The sequence below is a fragment of the Corvus cornix genome, chromosome 3 (genome assembly GCF_000738735.6).
Source record: "Corvus cornix cornix isolate S_Up_H32 chromosome 3, ASM73873v5, whole genome shotgun sequence".
In the NCBI taxonomy this organism is placed as follows: domain Eukaryota; kingdom Metazoa; phylum Chordata; class Aves; order Passeriformes; family Corvidae; genus Corvus; species Corvus cornix.
This window is the reverse complement of record NC_047056.1, coordinates 91,551,519-91,569,172: the sequence shown is the minus strand read 5'-3', so window position 1 is coordinate 91,569,172 and position 17,654 is coordinate 91,551,519. Positions and strand designations below refer to the sequence as shown.

The 17,654-nt window shown below is 40.3% G+C and overlaps 1 protein-coding gene across 1 annotated transcript in view; it reads left to right on the top strand.

Annotated features, from left to right (window-relative positions):
* The first annotated feature begins 224 nt into the window (after window positions 1-224).
* The window catches only part of AGPAT5 (1-acylglycerol-3-phosphate O-acyltransferase 5), a 55,907-nt gene continuing 38,477 nt past the window's right edge, over window positions 225-17,654 (top strand). Inside the window, exons 1-3 of the mRNA XM_039568731.1 lie at window positions 225-686; window positions 15,471-15,540; window positions 15,753-15,868. Coding sequence (XP_039424665.1) covers window positions 468-686; window positions 15,471-15,540; window positions 15,753-15,868 — 405 coding nt within the window. The 5' untranslated portion in view covers window positions 225-467. The remainder of the gene's footprint in view (window positions 687-15,470; window positions 15,541-15,752; window positions 15,869-17,654) is intronic.

The window sequence follows — 17,654 nt, the reverse complement described above, 5'->3', positions numbered from 1 at the left end:
TTGTTTTGCACGGAGCCGAGCAGCCCAACCCTCGCTGCAGGCGCTTCTAACTGGGGAGTGATGGGGACGCGGACGGAGACGCGGACGCGGACGCGGACGCGGACGCGGACGGGGCCGGTGCCGCATCGCGGCGGGGCCGGTGCAGCCAGGCCGGGAGCCAGCGGTCCCTCCCTCTCTCCCTCCCGGAAGCGCGGCGGCCGTGGGGCCGCCTTCCTGCGGCGCGGCTCCGCCTCCGCCGGGCAAGATGGTGGCGGCGGTGGCACTGGCCGAGCCGTGAGCCGCTGTCCGCTCCTGCCGCTCTCTTTCTCCCCGTCCCTCCCGGCCGCGCTCGCCGCCGCCGCTGTTGCTTCGCGGCCGCCTGGCGGGGGTGCCCGGCGCGGCGGGCGATGCGGGCTGCGGGGCTGCGGGGCTGTGTGTGAGCGCGCCGCCCATGTGGGTGTCCCGGTGAGGCCGGGGGCAGCGGGAAGATGCTTCTGTCGCTGGTGCTGCACACCTACTCCATGCGCTACGTGCTGCCCGCCGCCGTTATGATGGGCACGGCGCCCACCTACATGCTGGCCTGGGGCGCCTGGCGCCTGCTCTCCGCCGTGCTGCCCGCCCGCTTCTACCGCGAGGTGGATGACCGGCTGTACACCATCTACCAGAGCATGGTGCTCTTCTTCTTCGAGAACTACACGGGTGTGCAGGTGAGCCGGCCGGGCAGGGCAGGGAGCCTCCGGCGGCCCGGGGAGCGGCCGGCGGTGGTGCCGGCTCTGGGCTCGCCGCCCCGGCCCCCTCGGGCCGCTCACCGTGGGGCCCGCGGACAGGTGCGGCCGTGGCCTGTGCCCGGGGCCGCAGAGGATCCGCCTCGTTCCGCAGCCGCCGCTGCTCCTCTGATGATGCTTTTCACGGAGTGTTGGTGTTGTGTTCGTTTTGCAGGTCGGGGAAACGGAAGAGATGCGACACCGGTCGTGCTCTGTCAGCACTTGAATGGCAGCCGCCTTTGCACACTTTGAACCCCTGTGGCCTGTGCTGCACATCTGTAGCATTAAATTGGCAGCAGATGAGAAAGGTGTCATCAGCTATGATTGTACATAATACACGTACAAGTTTTTAATAAATAGATTACTTAATATCTAAATTATTACATATTTTCAGTTTTCGGCAGTCTGCCTATGTCACTCTTTGGCCCTTAAATTTTGGATCAGCCATGGATTGTGATTATTCAGGATCTCGGTTTCAGGTTAATAAGTTGGAATTGGAGGTCTCTCTTGTGTGATCAGAAGGGTATTTGCATTCAGGTGATAATACCTCACAAAGTGCTCAGTGTTTGCGCAGTTATATATTTGTCTGTAATTTGCAAAGTAGGCAAGGAGACTTTTAATTCTGCATGTAAAAAATAATAAATGGCAGGTGCTTTCTGTGCCTAAACATGACCTTCAAAGTGTTTTGAATATACAGATGTCTGTTTGAAGCTAGTGTCAGCTTCAGGTGCTTGAGAACAAGGAATATCGGTACATGTTGAGAGGTGACAGAGCTCATACAAATAAGGTCTTCTCATAGTTACAGCTAAGGCCTTTTTCCACTCTCTGATGAAGCTTATTTTGGAATCAGGCTAGATCTCCCCTAATTTCCACTTCTAAGTGCAGTTGTAGGCCTTGCTTCATACTGACTCTTGGGAAACCCACAAAGCCAGCTAAAGGTACAACAGTTGCACATTTTGACATCAGAGTAAATAGAGCAGATACAAAACTGAAGCAAGATCTTCTTTTAGTGGTAGTTTTTGATTGAGCTTGTAACTTAAGTAACTTCACCCTTACTTCTTGTCCAAATAAGCTAACTTGTGTTGTGCTTTATATATTAAAAAAAAAAAAAGGGAAGAGAAGTGGGAGCAGTAGCTCACAGGTTAAGTACTTACAGTACTTCTTACTTACTGCCTTCTGTTTTGTGTAGTGTCTCTAGTGCAGATACCTTGATGTGTAGTAACACACCTTGGTCATTAACTGCTGAAAATAGCAGTGTAGTACTTTAACTTAACCTGTTCTAAGAATGAGAGCCAAAAATCAAGATATATAAATTGTAATGGAAAAACTACTTAAGTTGCCTGCAATTGGTGTGCAGACAGTAGCAAACACTTAGAATTTTTAAAAAAAACTTTTATCCAAAAAATGCCTGTGACATTAAAGAAAGGAAAATGCTAACCAAAAGAAACAAAAAGGCAGCCATTATCTGTTGACCTCTGTTTCATTGCATTGGTAAACTTCATACAAACACAAAAATGGTTGTGATCAATTACAGTCCACTAGCAGGAGATCGATTAGGACAATATTAAAATAGACGTGCTTTGTCACAGTAAGCAACAAATAATGATAAGAAATGGTGGAAGAGGAGGCATATGTTGTAGGATAAATAAATTAGTAACTGCCACTGAAAGGTAAATAAAAACTTGGAAAATACATGTGTAGAGAGGTAAGAGTTGTAACCCTTAAAATCCATGTATCATTTAACTGGAAGATAGTCCCCGTTTGTTTAAGGGAGAGAAACAGGGTGTCCTTTTAGACCTACTCTTGTGAATGCTTTACATGTTTGAACTTGAAACTCACAGTGGAAAGTTAACCATGTGCCTGAGTGTGTGAGACTGGGATGGTAACCTGAGAGCTACTGTGGATGGGCTGTCTTAAGGCACGTAATTGGATGCAGAAGTGTAGCATCATTAAACTTAATTCCAATAAACTAGCAAAAATAGTAGCTTCATAAAGGCAGCTGTAGGGCTCTACCAGCATTAAGGCACCATAATAACCGTGGGAGGGAGGAATTCTGCATCTCTTTCAGATCTATTAATTTATTCAATCGATTGAAATGTGTTGGGATATTTATTTTTGTAACTGGATAAATAGGAGACGACAGCCTCATCCATCAGAATACTGGAGCTTGTTGCATAGTCTCACTCATGAAGATTCTACGGATGCTTAAGTGACTTTTTGTTAGCACTGTTGCTGTCTTACTGTATTTAAAATGTCTATAACATTATGTGCTGTTTAGCATTCTTTGGTTTTACACTTAAGGTATTTGTGGTTTTTCAGTACAAGAACACTGAACCAGTTATGGATATTTGAGCTGTCTGATCTTAAAATAATTTGCCAAAATTCCCAGTAATGTGAGTTGAGCATTAATAGGGTAAAGTTGGTTAGGGCCATAAACATGGATGACTATTTTTTTGACTGAAATATTAGTGTATTGTGATATTTATTTTCTATTTATTTATCTGTCAAGAAGTGATGTTTCTGTCTATCATCTGCTGTTAATCCATTAAGTATCTAAACCTGTCTCCTCCTCATGACTGTATGCACAAGTGTATTTTTCTTCTTTTTTTTGTTCTTCTTGACTTGGATGTTTTTAGCCAATTCTTTTAAAACAAAAACTTAGTTCATGATAGGAAGGCTTTTTATCTTTGTAGCAAACTCTTCTGTTTTGAAATGTAACTGTGTAAGGTGATAACCTGATCTGCATGATAGAAAATCTTGAAATACTAGTCTTTCCCTTTCTCTTAAGTCTTTGACTTGAGACCTAAAATAAATGCAGAGCTATAATTGCTGTGAGCTCTGGATATTTTATGTCCTAGAGAGTGGCTCATGAAGTAACTGTAAAAGTTTTTTGATTGATAAGCAAAAAGTATTTACTTGTAAATACTTTCTCTTTTTAAATTTTGGGTCCAACTCAGTTTTTTCCACAGGAACAATTTGTTTTACAAAGCCTAAGAGAACTCAAGCTAACTTGGCATCAGTTTAGGTTTTCCAATAATATTAGAATTCATTAATGAATTGCCAAAAATAGTCCCTTTTGCTGACTGTCATGCAAGAGTTGGCTATAGAAGACTGAAGAACCAGTATTGAGAGTACAAAAAGCAACAACAACATCCCAGTGCTGTGAGGTAAACTGGGCAAAGCCAGTATGACTATAAAGTGAAATCCTGTGATGCTGTGTATGTTTGTCTGTGAAATTACAGTTTAGCGGGTGTCCATGAATTCCATTAAGGAGCTATAAATATATGAAATTAGTTCATCTGTGGCATTGTGACTGCTGCTCAATAATCTCTATGAACTCAGAGTAATGAAAATGTGTAAGTGTGGTGTGTTGGAAAGTGGCATAGAGAGAATGTCCCTGCTTTGGCCCTGTGTTGCTTCGCATCTGTTCTGCCGTAAGGCGCAGGCGCCCTACAGTACTGTTTCTAGGAAGAATGTATACGAGGTGCTTGAACACTATATAAAGTGAGGAGAATTCTGTGTAAAGAGAGTCTCAGAGAGCAAAGGATGTTAATTTCAGCAGTGATGAGCCAAAGCAGTCACTGGTAAAAACAGGTGCAATTCGTGCACTTCAGAGGACTTGCGTCTGCTGTTGCTAATAGTTGGTTTGGACCAGGTTTCTGAATCATCAAGTAGCTGATGAGCTGTGGTTGTGTTACTGCTTTTGTCTTTACTGTGTTAGGGAAGTCTGGTCTCTTCTATTTCGAACAGACAATGAACAGTTGAATCTTACCATAGAATGTGAAAAACATTGGCTGCAAATATGCATGTGATTAGGATGTTTGAAGGGCTGAAAGGAATAGTAATTCAATATGATGAATGCTCTCATCTCTCTCTGACCCTGAACATCTTATCCCAGTTGCTGTCAGGGTGATGAAATGATGCCTGTTGTGTTTGTGCACGTGTTTCAGATCAGTTGAGGACTAAATGTTCTTCAACTCTTTTTGTTGTAATTGCATTTAATATTTTGTACTGAATGCTGGTGAAGAAATAATGAAGAAATCATCATTCAGACTGCTTCCTAAAGGATTATTTTCATCTGAAAGGTTTTGACAATTGAATGAAATCCGTAATTGAATTAATGCACGTGGATTTTGTTCAGTGCTTGTGTCAGCTGTCTTCCCTACCCCCACTTCCTGATGAATAGGATTTTTTGGAAGCGGTGTTTTTATTAAAGACATTATGAAGTTCTGGTTTTCATTATCTTTACAGGACTCTGGAAAGGCTGTAAGAATCAAATAATACCTCGCTGTTGCTTAGCAGAGCTGAACAATTATTTTATAAAATACAAGAGATGCCTGTTGAACAGTGCAGTGTGCTTCCTGGATTGATACTGAAGCTTGGACTTGCTGGGTCTCATCAGGGTTGAAAACTGCGTAGGTTTAGAGCAAACTAAAACTTGTGGAGCTAATGTGCTGCTGAACTCTTGACGATGCTTTCCAGTGGAGTAGAGCCTGGGACTTTTCATATCTTGGCTTTCTAGGAAATGTGTGAGGAGAGCTTGGTGTCTGAGATTGGGATGGATGCTCAATCGGAGCTGTTGGCCAAATTGCAGTGAAATTGAATGTCTGTGCCCATCTCTATTCCCAGGACAGCAGGCTTCCCAGACAAGATTATCTTTACTTGCTTCCTGCTTTTCATTTCCAGCTGTCAAACAGGTAATTCTTGAGGACCCAAGGTGGAGGGAGGTGGGAAGCCAAGAGGCAGTGCAAGTCTGACAGCCGAGTTGCAGCATACAAGGAGGGGAGTTGCTTCTGGTTGCTGTTGGTGAGGTGTTTTGTCATCTCTTAGGAACCTGGTTCTTCCCTCTCTGCACTGGGGGAGGCATCATAACCAGGCTTCATAATGGCAGGGTGAAGGTTTGGCTTCTAATTGCTTCCTGTCAGTAGACGTGAGTGACAGAGTTTGACTCCTCTTGAGATGAGGACCCTTTTCCCAGGCAAAGGCCATAACCAGAAAGTCCAAAGGAAACATAACTTTTCATTCTTGTTCAGTTGTGTTTGGAAAGAAAGTGCTGGCAATTGCATTTTGGCATGAGCCTGGGTGTGTGAACCAGCGCTTGAGTTTCCTGAGCTCTCCTCCCTGTGTGGCAGCTCAGGAGTGGAGGATACTGGGATGGTGTGGGAGCTGAGCAAGCTCAAGGATGGGAGCTGAGCTGCCATCAAGGCAAACCTCTAAGCTCACGTGGGAGGTGAGCAGCCTCCAAGGGCTTGAGCATTCCTAGTTCATGTAGCTTGCATCAGTAACCCCAGTTAGCACCTGCTTACGTTGCTGCTTGTTGTGAGGCATGTTGAGAGGTTAAAATAATCATAACTTGTCATTTAATTGTGTTGGTAGCAATAATGAAGTCAAGGTCTTGGGGGAGTGATAGAAATTTGGGAACTGGTGCAGTGCAAAGATTGAAAAGAAACTAGGAGAAGGTAGTGAAGTTTATTATGTTTGTGTGGTAAACTTTTGAAAGAAGCCCAGTGAAATTTTTCTGCTGTGATGAAATTTTTCTGGATCCATTAAGAGGGTTTACCCTGATTCATTTTATTAGAGATTTCAGTGTACAGCTGTCTCCAGGCATATATGTCTTTTGTAATATGCAGCAAAGTTCTTTGTGTTATTAGAACAGAAATTAAGTGATACCTGCTAAGCCCGAGGGATGCAGCTTTCAAATTGAGATGTATGCCTAATTTTAGACTCTTACGTTCAACCGTGGTATGAGGCAGCAAAAATAGATAGATTAGGTGTGTCAACTTTGTGCTCTGTTTTAGATGTTGCAAACCAGATATTTGCATATATCTTAATCTTTATTCTGTGCCTTTGACTGTAGATTTGAAGGTGACAGTGATGTCCTTCAGGACTCCTGTTCAACAATATACCATCTAGAGTTCCAGTGTACTACGGATTTGGCTTTGGGGCAATCTGGAAAGAATTTAGTGTAGAGAGGTTCCACATTCAGTGCTGCTCCTGATCATCCTCCACTTACTGTATGATGTATGAAAAATAAAATAAATAAATTAAAGCTGAGGTCTTGTTAGCATTTTTAGAAATCAAGTATCAGCTACCTGAACCAAAACTGCTGTTTGGGTTTATAAATTAGCAGCTTTGTGCGGAGGTTTTCCTAGCATATGTTTCCTAATTGGCAAGTCACAATTGAATCTGAATTTTATATCAGCCGTATCTGTTGCAGTCCGCAATTTAAAAAATGTGTGATTACATTTTTAAGTTAGCTGCATGCACTTATGAAAATATTAGAAAGTATGTGTCAGGTAGGAATCAAAGGGCAAGTTTGAATGCTCTTACAAATTCTGATTCCAAGTATTTGACCAGTAAGTTTTGCAATCTCATGGTTTGATTTTAAAATTTTCTATTTAAATATACTTTGTTTTAATATCTTAAGATTTTTGATATATGCATTCTTCAATACAATTTATCCTGACTTTGCATAAATTAGTTATATTTGAAAATAAAAGTTGTGTTTACCACTTTTTTTTTTAATCTGCATGAGTTTTATACACTTTACTCTTTTTGTGTTTAACTGTGTTTTGGTAGGTGCTGGGCTGTGGAGTTTTACAGTGCTCTTCCATGCCCTTTTGTTCTGCTTACATAATATGTCTAGATACTTTATGTAAGGATGATTGTTAATTTAGATGTTTTTTCTCCTGGTACTCTACCATCAGACACTGTTCTTGCTAAGAGAAGATTCTGTTCAGTGTTAAAGATTTGAGTGCAGTTATTTCAAACTTTTTGCCTTAGGCTTGTAGGCAGGATATCCTTTTTTTCTCAGTTTTAGTTGTGTTAGATAAAGTAGGCTCAGATGTCAGGGATTTTGACATTACAATTATGAGGAAGCATATCTTCTCAGGGGAAGAATACTCTTTAATCTATCTTCTGTCAGTTTGAATTTGTCCTGTGAAGAGATTTGGTATAAAAAGCCAGAGAAATTATTTTCTTTTGTTCTTTTCATTTCTGTCACATACTGCTTGTCATCTTCTCTGTTACAACTAGATCATCTGTGGGAGTAGGAAACAGCATTTATGCTAGTTTGATTTTTAAATGTTAAATAAGCTACACGTGATTCAGTCAAATTTGTATTTTAGCACTAGATATGAAAAAATACTAGTTTTGATTGCTTTGAACTGTATTGTGGCAGTGAAGTAATTTTTCCTGGTGAACTTAGGGATTGACTTGAAGACTTAGTTTGTTCCATTTCTTAAGGCTACTTGGGAATCTGAGGGCATGCATGTTTCTTTTTGAGTAAGCAGGCAAACATAGTGCATAGTCCAAAGCAAGCTGCAGGTGAGCTGGCTGTGGTGGTGAGCACATGAGGGTGATTTTAATGTGGCGATTTTTGAGGCTGATCAGTTTACTGTGTTCAGTTCTGGAGCCAGAATTGTTGTGGATACCTCCCTACATGTTCCTGTGCTGTGTAGTGATGCCTTTGCTTCGCTGTGAAAGTCCAGAGTGCTTAAATTCTAAATACTACTGACAATGATGTGTGGAGAAGCTTTCAAAAATCCTATTCCACAATCACAAGCAGAGACTAGAGATGTTTCTTAATCATCCTCATTCATGGTAACTCACTGATAGCTTCACAGAAGTTTTCGGTCTGTACTTGATACAAACCACTTGTAACAGTATTACAAATAAAGATGCAAGCAACTCCTCCACGGAGTCCTAGGCATTTAGAAGCAAAGTTCCTATTACAAAGAGCTCTGGATGGAGGAAATAACTGCAAACTGCCACAAGGTTTCCTGCTTCTGGCTCATGTCTGGTGGGCAAAGGGTACTTCCAGAGTGAACTTGAATGGACATTATGTATTTTCCACTATGGAAGGGCAATAAACAATGGCTACATTAAGTGTGGGTTGCTTTTGCCTTTCTTTTAAAGAAATTACAAAAATCTGCATGAAAAAATCTCCAGAGATGCAAAAGGCTTATAAAGGAGACTTTCTCCTATTGAAACAGGTGGAATACTTATGCCTTCTACTACAAGAGTGGAAGTGTTCAGGTTTTATGTAATACCAAGATGACAAATGTTCAGAAAAACACTCACATTGAAATCTCATTGTATAAATAATCTCCTTTCACATATGTCTGAAGTACATGCAGTTATTATTAAAAAAATTCCATTACTTGTGATTTATGATGAATGTTAGATGGTCTAATTTTGATTTTTCCCAGGTGGTCACTGGTTGTAATGGTGGGTTCATGCTATTGAACTGCACTGTAATCAAAAGCAAGTAATTTGGAGAGAGATCTGTAAATTATTTGGGCTTTAAATAGGATTTATTCAGACCTTAGATGCCAGAATGTTAAAATTAAAATCATGATAAATCTTGCCTTTTTTTCTGTTGTCAAAACAGGAACATTTGCCCTTCTAAAAATTTTTTTAAGGATTCATCAGATAGCTAAGGAGTACAGGGGACAATTATCTTTAATTCAGCTCAGAAACTTTACAGTCAGCATCAAAACTAAATGATTTCTATACATGTATCTAGTACACTGAATGAAGTATAACCATTCATAACACTTTGTCAATTTAGACCATAAGGCTGGAAGCTAGTCTGAAAGTAAGAATGTACGGACTTCATATTTAACATCAGATGGTATGATTCTGCTTAATCTCTATAAGATGGTATGATCCTGCTTAATCTCTATAAGTTGCTACTATAGCTTTCTTACACAAAGGAAATAAAATGGCAGTAAGTGTATTTTCTAAAGTTCTGTGCCGTCTGGTTGAATCAAATGAAAAATGTATTTTAAAAAAAAAAATTGAATTACATTACATATAGGAATCTGTTCAACATTCCCCAGAGCTTAATCTCTTAGCAATGGTTTTCTTCACTGAACCCCAGTAAAACACATAGCTGCAGAACATTTGAATGAACTCTGCTTCAATAAAATGGATTGCTTTGTGATTTTATGCTGCTGAGCTTGTTAGAGCTGTCTGAGCACCAGACTTCAGACCTGTGCAATTCTGTACTGGGCAGATAGTCCCTGAAGAGGTTATGATGTGTAGCAGTAGTATGATCATTACCTAAAATCTGGGTGTCCTAAAGGCATTTTTAGAAAATTTATAAACTTTTCTTTCAGATCTAGAGAAAATGCAACTAAAAACATAAAAGTCCTTCCTCTTCTGCTGTATTCATATTCCTTATGCTGTAGGCAAGTGAGACCTGTGTCTGTTAAATGTGAATAAAATTGTGTCTTCATCTTCTGTGAAGAAAAATAAACATTTAAAGTTCTTATAGTAGGACATCTGAAAACCTGAGAAATTTGTCAGCCCCAAGTACAGGTTCCTTATCTGTATCCTGTCTTGAGCCTGCTTCTAGTCAAACAGGGTAAATAGATTCTGTGGTCTGAGGTACTTTCTCTGGAAGCTCAAAGGACTTGTGACATGAGGCACGTTTTTAGTCTAAGAGAATTTAAAGAACTTTGCTGAAGATGCCTGCAGCAATGCTGCAGAGGTCAGCTTGCACAGGGTGTATGTTGACTTCAGGAGCTGCTACATGGTAGTTGTTTCGGTGGTTTGTTCATGCAAGCTCCACCCTTTCACCAGAAAATTGTATCCAGAGTTTTTAACAAACAGTTGAGAAATATGTCCTAGAATACTATTTATTTTAGTAGACATGTTGTAGTAGTGCCTAGCTAAGAGAGTTGCTCTTGATCCAAAGAGCACACAGTCCCAATTATTGATCATGAAGAAATAGTGAAGTGGAGAGAGGTGCATTTTGTGAGGATAGTACAGCTGAGTAGGAAGTCCGTATGGTCCTTTTTAAGTGTTGATGTCTTGACTCGTTCTCTAGAAGAGGGAAGGAATGTTCTCCCCCTGTTATCCTGTTTTTATCCTTTCCAGTTGCTATTGCCTGTGCTTGAAGCTGACGTTTTTCCTGAACACAGTGCACTGCTTTCACAAAGTACTGAACATAAGTTTCGTTGAAGTAACAGCAAAGATGTTCATTCTTAATTTACACCTGCTTTGTTGAATAGAGAAGGGAGGAGGGTTAAGAAGCCTGAGGAACCAAGACTGAGTGTGCTGGTAGACTGATAGACATCAGATGAGATGGCCTCAGTTTTTACCAGCAATACCAGTTGCGTTGCCTTAATACTGCTGAAGCAGAAGTCACACTATCAGAAGATCTGCTTGCAGATCAGCTTCTAACTCCTCCCATTATCAGCCACATCCAATTACAACATTAAGATAATCTCTTTGCTAGGAGTTTGATGTCATCACCAGTTGACCTGCAAGCAGATCTTCTGATAGTATGATTACTTTTACCTCCGGTTATTTTTGCTGTGGCAGTGTTTACTGAGCTGACATAGCTAGGATGTGATTAAATGATCTATTTAATTTTCTTTGGTATGTAAAGATTTCATAAGCAAGAAATAAAATTCTTAACTCTAAGTTAGGAGCGTCCACCTTGTTTCAGTGAAAACCTGTGCAAATTGTGAGTTACTCAGGTGTGGCTACCATGCAGGACTGTTCCACATTGCTACATGACCTACCTATTAGCACAGCCAGAGTTTAATTTGTTGCGCTGGAAAAAGCAGAGTCTGGTAGGGAAGCTGAAACTGGTGTCACCAGATCACCCAGGAGCTCCTATTTGCATGCCTAGATCAGCCTATCACTGAATTAGTGCATTCTCCCAGCAGAACTACTTGTAACCTGCTAATGCATCAGAGCTTCGCCTGGACAGGACACCCTGAGGTGTGTCTTGTGGCCGCTGAGCCTGTAAACAGCTTGGTATATGGCATCCATGGAAGCTGGGTACCAGCCTTCCCACAGAAGGGATCTAACAGCATCCAGTTTCCTTTATTTGAGACCTCACTGTATTGAGTTTGACAGTGCTGCTGTGTAAACAGATGTGAAAGGCCCACATTAACACTAACTGTATTACCCATTACTGTGAACTGGGCTGTGAAGCAACCAAAACATGGCTAAAAGTACACATTTCAGTGTTGTGTGCACAAGTAATGTTTGCAGTGTAAGACTGTAAATCTGCATTTTAAACGTGTTCCCTCAAATCTCTGCTTACTTTGGCTTGCTGTGTTGCTCTTCCTTTTGACTTGTTTTCTTTGCTTGACTTCATTGTGCCTTTTTTTTTTTAACATAGCAGATTCTATTCTAAGTGAATTGGTTCCTCACTTGCTTCATTGTGGCAGACAGGGCACTTATCAGTTCATTAAGCTGACAGATAGGTGGAGTATATGTATACTGTAGTATCTGGAGGGCCATGCATTAAATACGTGAAACACTAGGTACCTTGTGCTGAAATTGAAATTGCCTCCCAAGCATGTCCTGCGCTGCTTCCCTGGCATTGGCTGCAGGGAGCAAGACCACCCCTGCCTATCCTCTGCACAGCCCAGGAGCAGCACTGCTCTTCTGATGACGGCTAGGAATCTTGAAGCCACTCTGATGTCTTCAGGTTGCTTCAAAAGGGGCTTGAATACAGGTGGGTTCTGTGGACTCTTGTTTCTGCATTGCTGTTGCTGCTGAGTCACTCCAGTGTTGCCTTAGAGCGCAGTGCTAAGACTGCCAAGGTCATTCGATCCCCATACCGGCATTCACTTAAAAGGTGGACTTGAGGATCCTTGTGGGTCCCTTCCAACTCAGAATATTCTGTGAGTCAGTAATTCACTGTGGCCCCCAAACATCTTCTGCACGAGCAGAATGAGGAGTCAGAGGCCGCACAGCCTCTGCAGCGAGGAATTCTGCAAAGTTAGCCATGAAAAACAGCAGGGAGGCCATGAAGAAGAGTACTGTATTATTTCCTTCTGCAGCTATAATATACATTAGGTGCTCTGGTTTACCTAAACACATCAGATGGCCAGAAATTGGAGTCTTGTCCTGAGGAGACTCTTCTCTTGCTTATCCACAAGCAGGTTAATTCGTCAGACACCATCTCAAAGGAAAAGGACATTTCTGTAGGATTCAAAGCTCTTAACTGTTATCTCTCTGTTGTGTATGGTGAATGTTTTCAGAAGCCCAATAAAGCAAAAATGCTTTGGTCTCAGAAGGAGAGCTGCGTGGGTGCCTGTAGAGTAGGTGTCGCCTGGGACTGCAGGCTGGAAGTTGCCATTCTTAGCTAGCTGTAGTAACAGTTGTAAGTTTGTAGCTCAGCTCTTTAACTGGGAGTGTCTAAGGTGAATAGCTGTTTGCTGGCCTTTGATGAACTCTGTAAGCCTTTTCTCGAGATTAGTGAAATGGGCAGTGCTGAAATGGATGATGCTGCAGATAAAGCTGGTGCATCCTCCTTAGGCTGAGCCATCTGAGCAAACAAAATAGAGCTTTCAGATTTTCTCGTTCTTATCTTCGCTTTGAAATAAAACATCCCGGTTTTGTGTGTTTAATGAAAATTAATTATAAATAAGACTTTTTTCTTCCTTTTTCAGTTCTGTACAACAGTATGGCTGTATGTTTTATCATGAGTAAAAGATTTTGGTCCATTACAGGTAAACACATCTAACCCTTAGGGTAAGCCATAATGTTGCATAGAAGTTGTTTACAGGAACAGTGAGTGGGTGTTCCTCTGGGGTTAAAAACTAGAACTAGATCCAATCTTACTGAAATAAAAAATTACACCGATTAACTGTTGTATTTGGAAGACAATGGCATACATTTTTTTTAAGGGAATGATCCTTTATATTTTTTTTACTCGTGCAATAGAGGTGAGTGCTTTAAATTGTGGGTCTGGTTGCACTGAGATTTTGACTTTGTACATTAAAGTGGAAATATTTACAAGTTGAAGTTATAAATTGTATATTTCAAACCCTCTTTCTTGTGTGGGACAGCTCTTGGGGTCAAGGGCAGGTTTTGTTTTCCTCTTGTTCTTATTTTTTTTTCTTACATTTTAGAAAAGCTCAAATAACATTCAGGACCTTCTGGTTTAGTGATTTGTTGTATTGGGCCTTCTCTCTTACTCTAAAACTGTCTTTGCCAGAAACTGTATAGTGGAGTCTTAACTTAAAATTAAAGAAAACAGTATTTATGGACTTTGTGCGTAAGAGTGCTGGGAAAGCATACGCTTGGAAAATGAAGTTTTAACTCTATAAGTGAGAGTAGGAGGATTTATTTCAGAGGATTTTGTGCACCTGAACTGTAAGGTTCAACCCTCAGACTGCTATCTTTCTCTAATCTGTGTGTGGTACCTAGTGTCAGCAGTAAGGTTATAAATTCTGGTACTTTGATGAGAAGACTACTCCTATAGCAGAATCTTGTTCAAATTTCTTCAAATTTTTTCAAATTCTGTTCAGAATATACTTGTGAACTGACTTCTTACAAATGTTTTTCAGTTAGAATTTATTGTACGGGCCTTTTCTTTTTCGCTTTTGGAAAAAATTAACTCAAGTTATATCCTCTTTTACTATATGCTGAATGATCTCTTGTTCACATATTGACTGAATTTCTCAGTTTGCCAATATCTGGTTTCGAACTTGAAAATACAACTTGATCAACAGTGTGATTGTATTTTCAAAGAAATAACAGCATGAATGTAAAACACACAGTGTTCTTGTTGGGGTTTTGCCTAGAGTTAGCAACATGAGGCGTTAGCCATCCAGTATCACAGGTTACCTGAGAGATGGACAGATTTTCCAGAGATGCTGGTAAAGACCTTCTGTAAGGATCAATATGAGACTTGGCGTACTAAATGATACCAGTTCAGATCTGAATGTTAGTTAGTTCTTCCTGATAAAATTCCAGTATTGCCCAGATGAGGGAACTGATGATAATAAGTGGGAAAACCTTCCATATAGTACTTTGCTTTTTTGGTAAATGGAATAATTTCAAAGCTGTGTGTATGTCTGATACAGCCAACTTCGGGAAACAAGGAGTATGTCCATTGGCAGAGCAAGGATGTAAGCCTACCTAGAATGTACTGGCTAGGCTTCATTAAGTAATGAAAATGTTTATTAAAGGTAGTTGAACAGTTGCATTGGTTCTTCAGTTCAGAATTAAAATTAATTAATTTCTCATTTTATATTTGAAAATAATTGACTTAATCCATTTTAAAAGGGTGACTAGGATTCCAGCATCAGCATCTTATTTTGTAGTCACGCTCTCAGAAGTTATTTCACTAGTAGACCAGTACCTTTCAGGGGTGAGAAACTACAAGGTTGAAGTGTGTCTTTAATGTAAAAGAAAAAAATATAAAAAAACCTGCTGTCTGGAAGCCACAGGCTAATTTAAAGGCACCCCTCAACTTCATGCTTTTTTGTTCACTCTTGGTTGTTAAAATCATGGCAAATGGTTGAGATTTTGTTCTTGAGCTAATCCAGGAAAAATTACCCTTTTAGTTTGAATGATAGCAAATGTCTGGCTGAAGCATGTCTTATTCGTTAGATGTATAAATTAAATGGTGATTTTGTACATGTCTGTGACTCCTCATTAGCTTCAGTTATATTAATGTGGGGAGCTTGTGGATGAAGGTCACCTTCCATGGATCCAGTTCTAGGGCTAAGGCACAAGAACAGAATAAGTTTCTTAAGCACTCATTCATTAATATTTACAGCTTTATTGATAAGTCAGTTGTCTGTGTGGTGCGTACTGAAGCAGTGATAGGGTGTTTGTCTGTTAATGATGCTAACTTGCTGACAGTTTTCCTAGTAAATAGCCATTTACTGCATTGGATCGCATCACTGCCTAATGCAAGGAAAATAAATTATAAAGTAATACCACATATTTTTTAATTTTTTTTAGGTAATTATCTACGGGGATTTGCCAAAAAATAAAGAAAATGTAATATATTTATCAAATCATCAGTGTACAGGTTTGTATTTTTTTGCTTGTCTTAACACTTTCATAGATTTAAAAAATCTGCTTGTCTGTTTACTGTGTCTCTTTCCAGCCTTGCCCTAACAAGCAAGAGCTTGTGGTTCAAAAACCTTTGATGACATTTATACATACAACATGTACTTTTTGTTTCATCAGTGGCAACTAAGAGCTAATTTAACTGATTATTTTGGGCTTTTGTCATTGCAGTTGATTGGATTATCGCGGACATGCTGGCGATCAGGCAGAACGCGCTCGGGCACGTCCGCTATGTCTTGAAGGATGGCTTAAAATGGCTTCCGCTGTACGGGTGGTACTTTTCACAGGTGAGCCCATTCATGCTTTCCTTGCTGTTTGTGAGTCAAAGATGTAAGATGTACTTTCCCCCTGTTTTCCATGCATGCTGTGAAGATGTAGTTCTGAGCTAGCACTCAATTACTTGAACATGAAAGGATCTGGTTTCACTCTAACTAGTTAGATATGTATCTTAGTTGAGAGACAGTTGCTAAAGACTCAATTTACTTTTCTAAATGAATACTTATTATGGATAGAATTAAAACTGTAGAGTCTGTTAGGAGTATTTCAGAATATTCTAGAACTTTGTTCTTTTTACAGTCCAAAACTGCAGTTAGCAGAAGGCATAAAACAGACTTTTTTTGCTGTGTATCATGCTACAAATTGGGAGTAAATTTGCATTACTGTTTGAGGTACTTCCTTGTTTTTCAGTTGTTTTGGTTTTAGCACAATATAAAAGAGAGAAGTTGGATCTTAGTACAGCATGGAGGAAAGGCAGATCCCACCTCCATGAAAGTGTTGATGGTTATTTTGGACTTCAATTAAGCAAAAACCTGAGTTTAACAGTATTCACACCTTTTTCTTTCTCCTCTTTCTGCACAATACTCCTTTTGTTCCTTCTAGTCTGAGAGCTCAACCTGATGTGCCTCAAACGCATACGATTACTGAGAAACAGTGGGCCATGGTCACTGAACAGCCAACATTCTGAGTGGATATGATCTTCAGTCTAAAATGGTGGAGAGTAGTGTAGATGGCTTACTTCTCTAAAATCCTATGTGAAATTATCATGTCTGTTCTTTGCTTTTTCTGAAAGCAGAACTATTCCTATGTAAAACAAAATAAAATATAGAGGTGGATGTTCTTGGAAGTACTGGCCTTTTTCTAGGTGAGCAGAAATGGCTTCATGGTACTTACCTGAGGGTTTAATGGGTGCTTAGTTGTTAGAACAGAAATGGGTAGAGTTTTGGGTAGCGGTTCCAAAGTGCTTATTCAGTAAGACTTCTCTCCTTTGTCTTCTCTGTTTGATCTTAATGCGTTCTCTGAACTTTAATCTGATTTCCGCTCCTCACCCCACTGCCCAGGCAAAGAAAAGAAAAAAAAAAGGAACAAAAAAACCCCAACCAAAACGTACCAAAAAAAAAAAAAAAAACCCCAAACCAAAAAAACCCACCAAAACAGAAACAACCACCAAACACGCACACACTTAGGAAGATATTCTAATAGAATTAGACAGTTTGATTGAATTGACTGTGAGCCCTGTCCAAGAGGGCAAGAAGGTGGAGAACATCGAGAGAAAGAGCAATATTATGCTGGGTATGATTGGAACTATTATTAGTTTGTAAAAGAGTATATGAAGAGTAGGCAACTACAGGTATATGTCCAAATAGGAGGATTTACTCTTTCCCTCATATTTGGAGCACATCCAGTGTCTTCAGCTTGGTGGTTGAAAATCTTTGTTGTCTTCTGGATGAGTACCTTAGTGAGTAGGCTATAGATCTAGGCTGGAGCATGGGTGGTTGGCATTGTTTCTGCTAAAATTGGTATGTTTAGAGAAGTATATGCTGCAGAGAAAATGAGAAAACGGTTCACAATTTCTTTAATTGGTGGGTTTGCTGTCCCAGTCTCCTAAATAACTACAAACTGTCAGACCCTGTCATACCTCACTAAGGTATGCATTAGGAGAAAACAGAATTCTCAGTTGTCTAATGCTTGTCCCTAATGCTTCTCTGCATTTTTTGTCCACTAAAGTGACTGATCTGCTGCATGGAAATATTTTGCTCTTTGTCCTTGCCTTTAGTCATTACAATGGTGGTCATT